At 38.5% G+C, this 12,500-nt stretch overlaps 2 protein-coding genes across 5 annotated transcripts in view; both read right to left on the bottom strand.

The window, feature by feature from the left end:
- LOC138042602 (keratin-associated protein 10-7-like) overlaps positions 1–3,060 on the bottom strand; it is an 8,680-nt gene extending 5,620 nt beyond the window's left edge. Inside the window, exons 1-2 of one of the 2 annotated variants that reach the window (XM_068888552.1) lie at positions 3,002–3,060; positions 840–973 (exon numbers count right to left, since the gene is read on the bottom strand). In XM_068888552.1, coding sequence (XP_068744653.1) covers positions 840–948 — 109 coding nt within the window. In that variant the 5' untranslated portion in view covers positions 949–973; positions 3,002–3,060. Of the gene's footprint in view, positions 1–839; positions 974–2,997 lie in introns of both variants that reach the window. The other variant, XM_068888551.1, reaches the window with a different exon arrangement.
- Positions 3,061–10,118: 7,058 nt separating this feature from the next.
- LOC138041211 (neuropeptide receptor 22-like) overlaps positions 10,119–12,500 on the bottom strand; it is a 12,160-nt gene continuing 9,778 nt past the window's right edge. For all 3 annotated transcript variants that reach the window (XM_068886984.1, XM_068886981.1, XM_068886983.1), the window contains one exon: positions 10,119–12,500. This exon is cut by the window's right edge and continues 1,426 nt beyond it. The gene's annotated coding sequence lies outside the window, so the exon portion shown is untranslated.

Raw genomic sequence — 12,500 nt, 5'->3', positions numbered from 1 at the left:
ACTCCTGGTAACTTATACAATGGAAGAAGCACGTTAGGGGATCGAGCTCGAATGCGGCATATATTATCCCAAGAGCTGCTCAGTCCGGAAACGAAACACTGCTTATTTTTTGTTTTCCAGAAGCGAAACGTATCTGTTTTGACTTCAGGATGAACTATTTACACAATGAGGTTGAGTGGCCAATCAAAACAGAGTAATTGAAAAGCTAAACATCTATGAGATGCAAGAACAAACTTGCAAACACGTGAACCTGAATAATCGCAAATCAGTCATAACGCTGACAAACACAAACGCGAAGGAAATGGTTAATATATTTGAAGTTTTTTACTATCTGAATGATTTTGGGTTAGACTAAAGCGATATATTGTTGAAAGATTTTTTGTGTTAATGAACCCGAAAATGGCCCGTAGTTTCGGGACTTTCGAGAAACGGGCCCTTGACCCGGAGAAAACCCAACAAACTCAACCCACAAGTAACGCCAAATCTGGAAATGTCGAACCCGGGCCACGTTGATGGGAGGCGGGTCCTCTCACCACTGTTTCATCCGTGCTTCCATAGATTCGTTTTTCTTCCTCGCTTCCAGGCGCGAGGGGAACGCGCGTGATGTCTCCTACTCACGTCTCGTTTTTAGCTCGTTCTAATTCACGCTGGGAATTCAGGCATTCTTTGTCACAGTTTTTGACCGTTCAACCTGGCTCTGACAGAGTATAAATGAGACGCGAATAAACAACGTTCATGGTTTGAATGAAAATACTGAAACCTCTGTTTCACAGAATAGCTATAAAACTCGAGTATATCTCATCGGTTAAAAAAAAATTACGACTGGTGTTTCTACTTACCGGACTTTTTTGCATTTGATCTTTCTCTCCGCACTGGGCTTCCTCTCCCTTGTATAATAGTAGCCAAAAGACATAATACCCAGATGAAAACTGCATCAGTTTCTTTCATCGCTTTGCGGATGAACCAAATAGAACTAAACAGAATAAGAAACCATTTTAACACAGCTTGCAAATCGACGCAATCCATCCAAAAAGCGCAAGAGTTCTTCATAATTTTGGTGTCCGCTGTGCAATATAAGTTAATCCAACTAATGCACTGCATGAAAATATTTAAAAGACGATTGGTTCATCCAAGGTTTCCGCGAGCCTCGTGATAACTGGATATACGCACGCTAGGGCATTTACGTACTGTTAAAGGAGAACTGAAGGCCAACATCAGCAATTTTTCCAACATATTTTTGGAAAGCCTAACATAAGTAAAATGTGAAACAAGCGAAACAAGGTAAACACAAGTGCTGCTGCGGATATTTTTTCATTGCTTTGATGTTTCTTCGCGGACTCAATACTCACGACAAACTTCAGTCTAAACACTGCTTCTATATGGGGCGTTGTCGCATGTCCGCCCCATATCATACGTCATAAGCTGCAAAAATGGCTGTTGACTCCTCCATTCTGAGCCGCAATGCTGATGGCCCAAAATCGGAATAGAAACATTTTTTTAGGTGAAAAAACGACGGATATGCCAAAAAAAAAGTTGAAAACATTATTGTGCATGGTCTAAAGTGTAAATAAAAAATGCTTATTTTTTTGCCTTCAGTTTCCCTTTAAGTTCATCTATCCTTGCTTCCGTGATCTCGTTAACACTCAAGTACTTTACAAGTGCTAAACATTTAGACCTTCTATAAGTTTCTCTGAATGAAAATGGCTTTTCATTTGTACCCTACGCAAAGCGTGCGAAATAACAATAGAACGTATATGTAGAAAGTGTCGATGCCGAGAGTGGAAATCATTTATTCTTATATATTCTCAAAATACAATAGTCCAATGACACGGAATTCAATAAATTACGGTAAGCTTAAATAAAAATAAGTATGGTAAATGATAAAGAGCAATTTTTGCCGTACTTCATTTGGCTCATACCGGAAACTTAACAAATCGAAAGTGGTTCAGCTTTGTCTGTACTCTTATCGACAACGATATTCGTCATCAAAGTGGTCAAAATGTTGCGCCTGGTGAGTCCACAACAAAATATGACCACTGTGATGACGAATATCGTTGCCGATAATAGTACAGACAACGCTGAACCACTTTCGATTTGTTTTTTACCACAATATTGAACGCCAAAGAAAGTTTTTATTTCACAGCGTGACCAAAATCATGACACAAAGAAAGAGCAAACGTTGTCTATAACTTTCTCGCAATATGATTGGTTTATTTCCCAAAATGGGCGTTCCTGATTGGCTATTACATTGTGTGACAAATTGACGCGAGCATGACGCGTACGGCGTTGTCGAGATTACAAGGTAAAAAATCAATTACATTGTAAGTCGATCACATCGCAGCAGCGTTCACCAGTAATGCTTCTTGAATCTTGCACGACTTTCGTAACTGATGAAATCGCAGTTTTATCTCTGGTGCATTTTTTCGCGCGTTTTGAGCAACTGATACAACTGCTTCGAGTTCGATTGGTTCATCACAGACATGCTTCAGTGTGTTTGTCTTCTCAAAACAGTACCTGTAATTTTTGTTTTCGTTGTTTATTACTTACATTTTTCTCTAACTTCATTGTCCAATTATGGGATCATGGTAAACACAAGATATGGCAAACTCAATAAAATACGTACAGCTTGTTTTCATTTCTTACTTTGATGTGAATGACTTAAGTGAACAGCTTCAACTTGTAGAAAAACCAAGAACTGACATCACTTCATTGTTTCAAAAAGGTAATAAAAACAACTTGTATAATGCCGCAATGAAGCATCCCCGATCGCAATCAATTTATAGAAGGTTGTTTGAGATAATTAAGGGTTCTACTATGCTTCTCATAATGAAATAAAATTCGCCGTCATTTTTAATAATTCTATCATCCGTGACGAATTCATGATGAACAGATGAGAACTTGAAAATAAACTGAATTAACGGTGCCTTTCAGAGTCAAACCCAACCGCTCAGAATGAAGAACAAATAAAAGGTCATAGGAATAGCAATAAATACATACCTACTGGCAAAATGTTCCTCTGGAGCAAGAGGGTCATCGATTTCGGGCACGCCAAAAGACAAAAAATGGAACACGTGATAAATAATTCAAGCTGATACGGCACTTATTTCCCGTAAAGTCGACCAGTTGAACAATCAAGACACCTGTTCAGTTGAATACAGAGGTCAAACTGAAATATGTCAAAACAGCGTTCAGCTTCAGTTTGTCTTTCATACTGTGAAACCATTACACCTACTTTAGTTTTTCTCACCCGCTGAGCGGGTGCAATATTCCAAATATCATTGAGGCCGATGAGTTCTGGGAGTAGGCGGAATTTCTTTATCTTTCCCGCGAAGTCAGGTTGAATCAATATGCGATTAATATCGGTTTCTTCTTTGCATTTTTTTATGTAGTTTTGTTTATTAAGTACTTCCGATCGAAAAGTATCCCACTTTAACTTTATAGTTTGACTATTGAAAAATGCCTTACTTTGCATCCTTTGATTTGTTTGAAGTGACTCTTAAAGAGAGAATTTAAAAGAAATCCCAGAAGATCGCACATGCGTTTCGTAAGTCATATCATCATCGTGTCGGCCTCCTATCCCTGAGGCAAATACAGAGACTTGCTTTCTCCTCGCCGTTTATTCCGGAAATACCCAACCAAAACTTCGGATGATATTGGCGTTATACATCGATATTGTATCCATCTTTTGATGAATTTCCATTGAGACAAGAAACTATAGTAACATTTTCTCTTCCATAAAACCAGTCAAGAAATAATATTCGTCCGTTCATAAGTAACGATGTTATAGAGATTGCTCTTTCGAAGAAAGCATTCTCTTTCCAATCTAATCACTCAGCGCAAAGATAGCTATGCTGAACTGTTGAACAGAACAAAAGAAGAAATTTTATTGCGATCCCCGCCCTCCAATTAGACAACAATAATGAACGTGCGCTCCTTTTCATCGAAATTAGGGGAAGAAGGAGTGCTTCAATTTTATTATTTGAAATTTAAAATAATGAAGATCTTCCCGATAGGCGTAATTAACTGAGCCGAACATTGTAGCAGGGTTTAATTTTTCGGTTGTCAGCGGTATAATAAAATCTCAACGCTGCACACTAAACTCTGAAGAGCCCACCAAATTGAGTCAAATATTCCTTGATAAAATGTTCCCACGGTTACAATTCCGCATCGGAATCAATTGACAAAGATTAAACTTTCATTTCAACCCAACAACAAGCAATAGCATCCCTGCGAGCGACCTCAGGCGGCAGTTTGTCCGTTCGATCGGAACCAAAAACACTTTTGGAAGGTGGATTTCTCAGCAATGTTGGACGGTTGAGCTTTGTTCCGGCATGACTGCATTGTCTCGTTTGTCCAATCACAGTCACGCCTCCTTCGTGTTGACAAACTTCAAAAACACAGTCAAAAAAATTTGTCTTTGACAAACTACGGTCCAGGATCCCAGTTAGGGCTCAGTTTATTAAAGCAGGCAGGTTTACAAAGCCGGTTACAAAGTTCAACCGCTCTTTAGCCTGCGAACAGGCTCCCGGCGAGGACGGAAAAAACATTCGGAGAGCGCGACATAATAGAATTCGGATAGCGAAGCTCTTGACAATTTAGTGTGCAGCCTTGCGATTTTATTTACCATTGGCTCAAATCGCGTCGAATCCGGCAAAAAACCCTCACAGGAAGGAAGGGACGAACAATGGCAATAAGGTTAAGCTTTTTAATTGAGCATTGTCTTCTTAAATCTTTTATCGGGATTCCCATACAAATCCTCATATTTTAATTTGTTGGGTTTCCCTCGCACTGAGCTTGGGGCGCATGTGAACTTACAACGACTCCCTAGCGCGTTTTTTAGCCTTCCAGTTTTGTAAATAGACCTTTTTACCGATACGGCGGCCATTTTGATTTCTATTGTTTCGAAAGACATTATGGGATGCCCAGGGGGCAAATTAATATGTATTTGTCCCCTGGGCATCCCATAATGGCTATTCGAAACAAAAGAAATCAAAATGGCCGCCGTATCGGTAAAAAGGTCTATTGGCTCTCACGAGTTTTTATTGACCTCACTCTTTTGTAACATATGAGGGGCCGGTTATTGTAGATTTCTTTGAGCAACGGTCGTCGGTTAATTAAATGCATTTTTTTAAATAGGGATTTGTCACTGCTGGGTGGTATTGAGTAATGAAAGGCAAGATTCGTTTGCTCTCTTGAAGTTTTTGAAGGAGTGCCAGTTTCCTGTTCTGAGAGGATCCTTTGAACATGATTCTCGGGATAACCTCGTTCACGTAGGCGCGATTTAAAATTCTAGATGAGCTCTTCAAATATATTTTTAGAAGAGTTTGTTCTGAGAAGTCTCAGAGCCTCGCCTTTGATGAAGGCTTTTTTGACCCCCTGTGGGTGTCACGAGGAGAAGTGCGTTCATTGAAATGTTTCAGGTAGTTTGAAGTGCGTGCGCACCTCAAGGAATGAATAGCTCTTGAACATTTCGCCTTTGTAAATGTTTGTATCCAGAAATGTTGTTTCTGTATCTGAAAATTCAGCCGTTAATTTAATTGCGGGATGCTGTTTGTTTGCAAGTTCAATGAACTGCATTATCCCCTCTCTGTTTAAAGTATAGATGGATAATATGTCGCCTACATTTCGTTTCCAAACGAGCGGTTTTGGTGCGCTTTGTTTAAAATGGCTGTTTTCATCCTCAGCCATGAAGATATTGGCAAAGGCGACTGCCATTTTTGTACCCATGTCTGTTCCATGGGTTTGTAGGCAGTGTTGACCACGTGACCAGTTTCCTCGCCGTTTGTAACGCCTTATTTTCGCAGTTTTTCCATTTTTAGCTTGACGGGAAGTGTTTTCATGCTGTGAACAGATTCAATTACTACTAATAATGGACAATCGCATCATTTCGGTTTCAAAACTGTGATTGCGAATACTCCAATTAAGGTCAATTGGATCATGAAGGCTGGTGGAAAAGACTAACAGGGCGTATTCTAAATCAACTGTAATTGTAATTGACGACGACGTTTGAACATCATGTAGTGACGTCATGATCGGGACCGGGTTGACCGATAAAAACTTTCGGGATTTGGGGATTAAGGGAACCATTTGGTCGGGATGGCGGGATTGAAGAACCCTATTGGGGACCCTCCTTATACGGTCATACTTCAGTGACCGAAAATATAGGGTTAAAATAGGGGCAGAAGTGATAAGTGAATGGAAAGAGCTAGATATAGGATGTCCACAATGATCGACGCTTGGACCGTTTTTCTGGAATATTTTTGAAAATGATCTCGCTCACATAGCTGATATATGTAGCTTAAACATGTACGCGGACGACCATCAACTATATAATAGCGGAAAGACAGTTGAGGATATACAAAATAAACTAAATAAAGAAGGTAAGTTTATTTCTGATTGGTATGGAAATAACCTGCTTAAAGTGCCCATAACCCCAAAATATTTTTTCGCTAAAATGAATCTTTGCACCTGTTCGAAACGCATTGCGGCCATTTTTTTCTTTTTCTAACAAATCCTGCCATTTTATAAGGCCATGTTACACGAGGCATTTTTTCTTGCAACTCGCAACGCAACGATGACGAATAAAGAACCTTTCAAGTTGCAGAGGATATGTTACACGTTGGCAACTTCTTTCGCAACTTGCAACGCGTACAATAACAAACAAGATGGCGGACGCGCTAGGTCGCCGAAAGATGAGCTCTGATTGGCCTTTTCTGACAAAATTGCATTGCGAGTTGCAGAGGGGATGTCCCACGCAGGCAACTTGTCTCGCAACGTTGCGAAAAGTAGAGGGTCGTTCTACTTTTCTCGCAACTCGCAACGCAACAATTGCAGTTGCAAAATGGGGTGTTACACGTGAATTTTTTCTCGCAACTTGCAACGCAACGTTTGTTGCGATGCGAGTTGCAAGAAAAATTGCCTCGTGTAACATGGCCTACAGGTTTCGAAAGTTGCGAAAATCCAAGCATCTTTTGTTCATGACCGAGTCAGAAGGGGAGTGAGTCTATTCTTGATTTGACGTCACAAACTGATTTACATTGCATTGACTCTTTGTAAAAATGCATGCAAAGTAGATTGTGACGTCAAATCAGGAATAGACCCACTCCCCTTCTGACTCGGTCGTGAACAAAAGATGCTTGGATTTTTGCAACTTTCGAAGACTATAAAATGGCAGGATGTGTTAGAGAAAAGGAAAAAAGATTGCTGCAATGCGTTTTCGAACAGGTGCAAAGATTCATTTTAGCGAAAAAAATATTTTGGGGTTATGGGCACTTTAAGGTGAACTTTAATTTGACAAGTATCAATCTATGACCCTCGGACCTAAAGGCAACGTTAAAGATATCAACATTACGATGCCCAAAACAAATGTTGAGAGGGGATCTGAAATGAGACTGCTTGGATTGACTATTGATGCTAACTTGAATTTCAGCAGTCACATAACAGATATATGCAAAAGAGCGTCAAGAAAAGTAGGAGTACTGATTAGACTGCGAAAACTGTTACCTAAAAGAGCTAAACTCTTTTAAATTAAGGCATGGGCCTTAATCTGGACCCAAATTATTGCACAAAAAAGTAAGGGGGTGATCTAACTTTTGAAGGTTTAGTAATAACAACCTAAGACTTTCGCAGACTACTAACGTCACAAAAGTTTTTATATTGATGTGGATGACGTATGCAAATGAGGCCACGTGACTTGTTATGGCCACAAAACTCAAAATAAAAAACGGCAACAGTGTATGCTAAAATATATATCACTTCGCTACTATTTGATTATTCAAAATGGAAAAAGAAAACGAACTGTACTTGCCCTTTGTGAAATATGTCTTTAGTTTTGGAAATACGCAGCATTTTGTAGTAGTGCTCAGTCCCCTATGGAAAGGATTTCTTTTTTCGGACATTTATTTAAAATTATCTTGAAATGTCCAAGCACAGAAATTATGTACCCAATAGTGTTAACATCATAAAGGTTAATCCAGCCACCAGAAAATGATAAAACGAGTTGCCGTTTAGCTGAAAAGATTTCTGTGCTAAAAATAACTTTAACATGTCACTTGATAATATATCATTCTATAGAGTGGTTAAGGTTTCACATCTTACTGCTATTAACAATGTCCCAAAGTTATTTCGTATTATATAAAATGACCACCACCTCACTTATTTTTATAAAACAGATCGGAGCCCAGGTCTTAATTCACCTACCTCAACTAACGTATTGCCACATTGTGTGGAACTTCTGTCTGTCGACAGATAGCAGGAAATTGGAAAAGCTACAAGAAAGGGCATCGAAGGCTGTTTTCAATAAGAAAATCAACGCTTCATATGAAGAAATGATTAACATGCATGGCCAAGTTAAACACGTTACGAAACCAAAGGTTACAGGATATTGCAACACTCACGTTCAGATCTAGAGTCTTAAATATGCTGGTCCATTCCTTTGGGCAAAACTGACGAACGACATTATATTAACAGACTTAACTGATTAGAGTGTAATGTGAAGTGCTAGCTTTGTACCCCATATGAACCAGGTGAGCGTTAGCCCTACTAATAGAAATGGCCCACACAAGGACAGAGAATTGATTCTCACCCTAGGTCAGAGTTTTTCTCTGTCCTTGTGTGGCCCATTTCTATTAGTAGGGTAAACACTCACATGGTTCATATGGGGTACAAAACTAGCACTTCACATTACACTCTGATCAGTAAAGTCTGTTGAAATATAAGTGCTACACGGCCAACGTTTGTAAAAAAGTAACTCTTCCTTGTACTTGTACATGTTCATTGCCGTGACTTTAAGATCTTCAGTTCCCACGGCCTGCTCCCGTCTGACCTTGTAGCTCAGTCGGTAGAGCAGCGGTGATCTAACCCGAAGGTCGTGGGGTTCAATTCTCACCCTGGAGAGAGTTTTTCTCTGTCCTAGTGTGGGCCATTAAAACTAGCACTTCACATTACACTCTGATCAGGTAAGTCTGATGAAATATAAGTGCTACACGGCCAACGTTTGTAAAAACGTAACCCTTCCTTGACATTATATTAAGAACGCTATTTCACTAAGTGCGTTCAAAAAGAAGATTAGGAAAACTAATTGAGAAACTTTCGAGGGAGATAAAAATTGTAAGAATTGCCCTCTGTGTATGGGTTGATCAGAATAATTCATTCGCATTTTCTTCTTAATGTACGCACTGATTTTAGTGTTAGAGTAAGAACAGTGTCGTAAGCATTTTTAGTGTTTTAGTGTTTTAAGAGGGGCAGTGTTTTACTTTTTTATTTTTATTATTCATTTATTTTTTAATCATCATTTTTAGCAATCTATATTAGGGGTGACTATTGAACCCATTTTGACTATTGCGATAGTATTGCGATAGTTGAAACACCATTGCAATAGTATTGCGATAGTGGTGATACTATTTCAATACTATTGCGATAGTGACATTTTACTGTGACAATTAGTATTTCATTGAGATAAAGAGATATGTATGATATAAATGCCCCATTCCATCTTCCCTGTACAATGCAAGTTATACAAAATTGAGAAAAAAAAATCCACTGATTTTCTGCATTTTTAATTTTTTATTATGTAAATTTAACATAATAGTATGTCACAGAAATGCCTATCAACATCTCACTTCAGTTTTATTAACTTGAACTGTCAACAGCCGTTAAAGCAAAGTACTGTACCACATTTTTGGATAGAAATTGACTCTTACATATACTATACTCACTTCATAAGAGTTTTTGTAAGTTTTTGATTGTGAATCATTCAGTAGAAATATTAACAAATGTAATAAAATACTGAGATCTTCCAGAAACTGGGAAAATGAGCAATAAATGCTGTCCAGTAGCAGATGGCTTGATGCAATAATTTTGCTAGCATGCATAGAGCAAGTGGTCAATACTGGATCGGATGTCGCAATGCTTCCTAGAGGGGGGACAATAAAATGTTTGCCGCCATGTTGAATGCGGACAAGAGTCTGGAGGCGAATTAAGAAAACAAACATGGTGGGCCATGTCGGGGAAGATTGTTTTGGCGTTATACTTGGAATAATGAACAGCACAGACAGACGAGAGGAAAAGAGGAGTTCCTTAATTCAAGGAAAACTCTTCAGGAGATCATTTAAAAACTATTGTAACTATCGATATTTCATGAAACTATCGCGATTATTATCGATAGTTAAACTTGGTATTGATGTATTGCTATCGGAACACTTACAATCGCGATGCATCGATAGTTCGATGTATCGTTACACCCCTAATCTATATAGCCAGTATAAGTATTTGTATAGTATTTGTAGTAATTTTATAGAACGTGTAACTTTGCATTGTATCTCAGTTAACAATATACATTGTAGATAGGTGTCCGAAATTAGTTTACTAGCTTATGTAAACTACAATCGTAGTCAAAAGTTGTTGGGAAGGTTGCAGGCATCACTTCACTTCACACCTAGTTCCATTTTTCTAACTATTGGCTGAAGTATTTGGGAAATACCATGCTCTTGTGGCCCCCCGGGCCCCATATTCAATGTTGGAGTTCTTCAGGCAAGAAAAGTCACCATTTTTTTCCCTGGAAAATCCAACGTTGAAAAGGGGGAGCGGGGTTATCTGTAAAATGACGCTACCTTCCCAAGAGTTTTTGTCCATGATTGTAGGTCCCATTTTGGTTCCCATTGCCATTCCCATTGATTTGTTTGTAGTAGTTGTCGCCAAATGAAAAACAGTTGAGTTTGAGAACCAGTTGACTACATGGAAGTTGCACAAAAGACTGCGTATTTTGCGCACAATAGATTTTGCGTACTGTATGTCTTTGATAAGTGGTTTCCAAAAATTCATCACAGAGAATTATAATTCTCTTATTTTCGGAGTTGGGCGCAAATTACTGTGAGTATTTAAATTACAACAAATGGTATATTAAAAATATTTTGGTCAACATATCGTGGTCAAAAGTTGTTGGGATCGTTGCGAGCATCAGTTCACTTCTCATTTAATTCGATTTTTCTAACTATTGGCTGAAGTATTTGGGAAATACCATGCTCTTGTGGCACCCCTCCCCCATATTCAATGTTGGAGTTCTTCAGGTAAGAAAAGTCACCCATTTTTTTCCCTCTGGAAAATCCAACATTGATAAGGGGGAAGGGGGTTATCTGTAAAATGAAGCTACCTTCGCAACACATGTACATGATTGTAGATACATGACAGGTTAATAAAGGTTATTATTATTATTATTCTTCTTAGTGAATATTATTAGTGAAGTTTTTAGTATTTTTTTACTATTTATACGGATTAAGATTGTCAATATCATTTTTCGCATGTTAGAAGAGTACATATTGTAAATTTAAGATTGTTGAAGAATTTGTTAAGAAAGTTATTGCTGTCGAGATTATTATTATTATTATTATTATTATTATAGTACGACCACCTAAACATCACTTTAGTTACAACATATGAGACAGAAATGAACATACGACAGGCCACACGATTCAAACGCTTTATATACATATCTTCCTACCACACGCAATCGAGTTTTCTACACTTTTTAAGTCTACATCTAATCTCATTAAATTATCAGCCTTTTTAGCGTCTTGATTGGTTCCCTAAATCAGCACATGTACTGTATGATTCTTCTATCCCTGCAAGGTGAGAAGTATACATTTACCACTCGGAGTCTTGGTGAAGAATTATGAAACACATGCAGGACAACATATTGCTAATGTTATTCTGGTACTTAGAGCGGTTTTCAATTGAGTGTCGAAAGTAATTAGATAATTACTTTAGTTTATGATTACTTCACTCAGTGATTGGTTCAAAATTCTCGCGCCATTTTTTCATCCAATCAGAAGTGAAACCAAAACCAATCGTGGCCCACGCGTGCACATTTTCCCGCGCTTTGTGTCGGCTACGTGTAATTACTTCGAGTTTTGATTGGTTTGCCAGATTGTCTCAGTCCTTTTTGATTGGCCAAAGTAATTACTTTGGTTTTGGTTTTACGACACTCAATTGAAACTCGCTCTATTCCGAGCTCCTTAGTAAGAAGAAGAGCGTCAAAAAGATCACAACGCTCAATGTCCGTATGTGGCAATATCTTCGATGCGCTGAAATAGCTTGTAACGTAACATATGTAGCGCAATGCTGAAGTTCTGCACTGCATACTGTGGCAAGTCTATAGCGATACTCACCGTTACGTCACCTATTGGCATTAATTTGCCAACCAGAGATCTATTGGCTGTCGAAACGAAGGTTCTTTTGTTCTGTGGTTGGAAAAAATTGAATGTGAAAGGAATTGTTTATAAACAGTGAGTATTGCTAGTGCACTTTAGTGAAGTTGTAATCGTTCATAATGATGATGTTTATACAATCAGCCTTGTAGCTTTCAGCTGGGCTTTCTTTTGCAGCAGCTTATTGAGCTTCAGCGCTCAGTTTTCCTTTGAAAAAGCGTGGTTGAATGTACAATTTCGCCCAAATCAAGTTTTCTATCTACCCAACCCAGATTCCCGCTCAGACTGAATCGCATT

The sequence above is a fragment of the Montipora capricornis genome, chromosome 3 (genome assembly GCF_036669925.1).
Source record: "Montipora capricornis isolate CH-2021 chromosome 3, ASM3666992v2, whole genome shotgun sequence".
In the NCBI taxonomy this organism is placed as follows: Eukaryota; Metazoa; Cnidaria; class Anthozoa; order Scleractinia; family Acroporidae; genus Montipora; species Montipora capricornis.
Note: the sequence above shows the minus strand (reverse complement) of the source record. Positions and strands in the feature narration are given on the sequence as shown.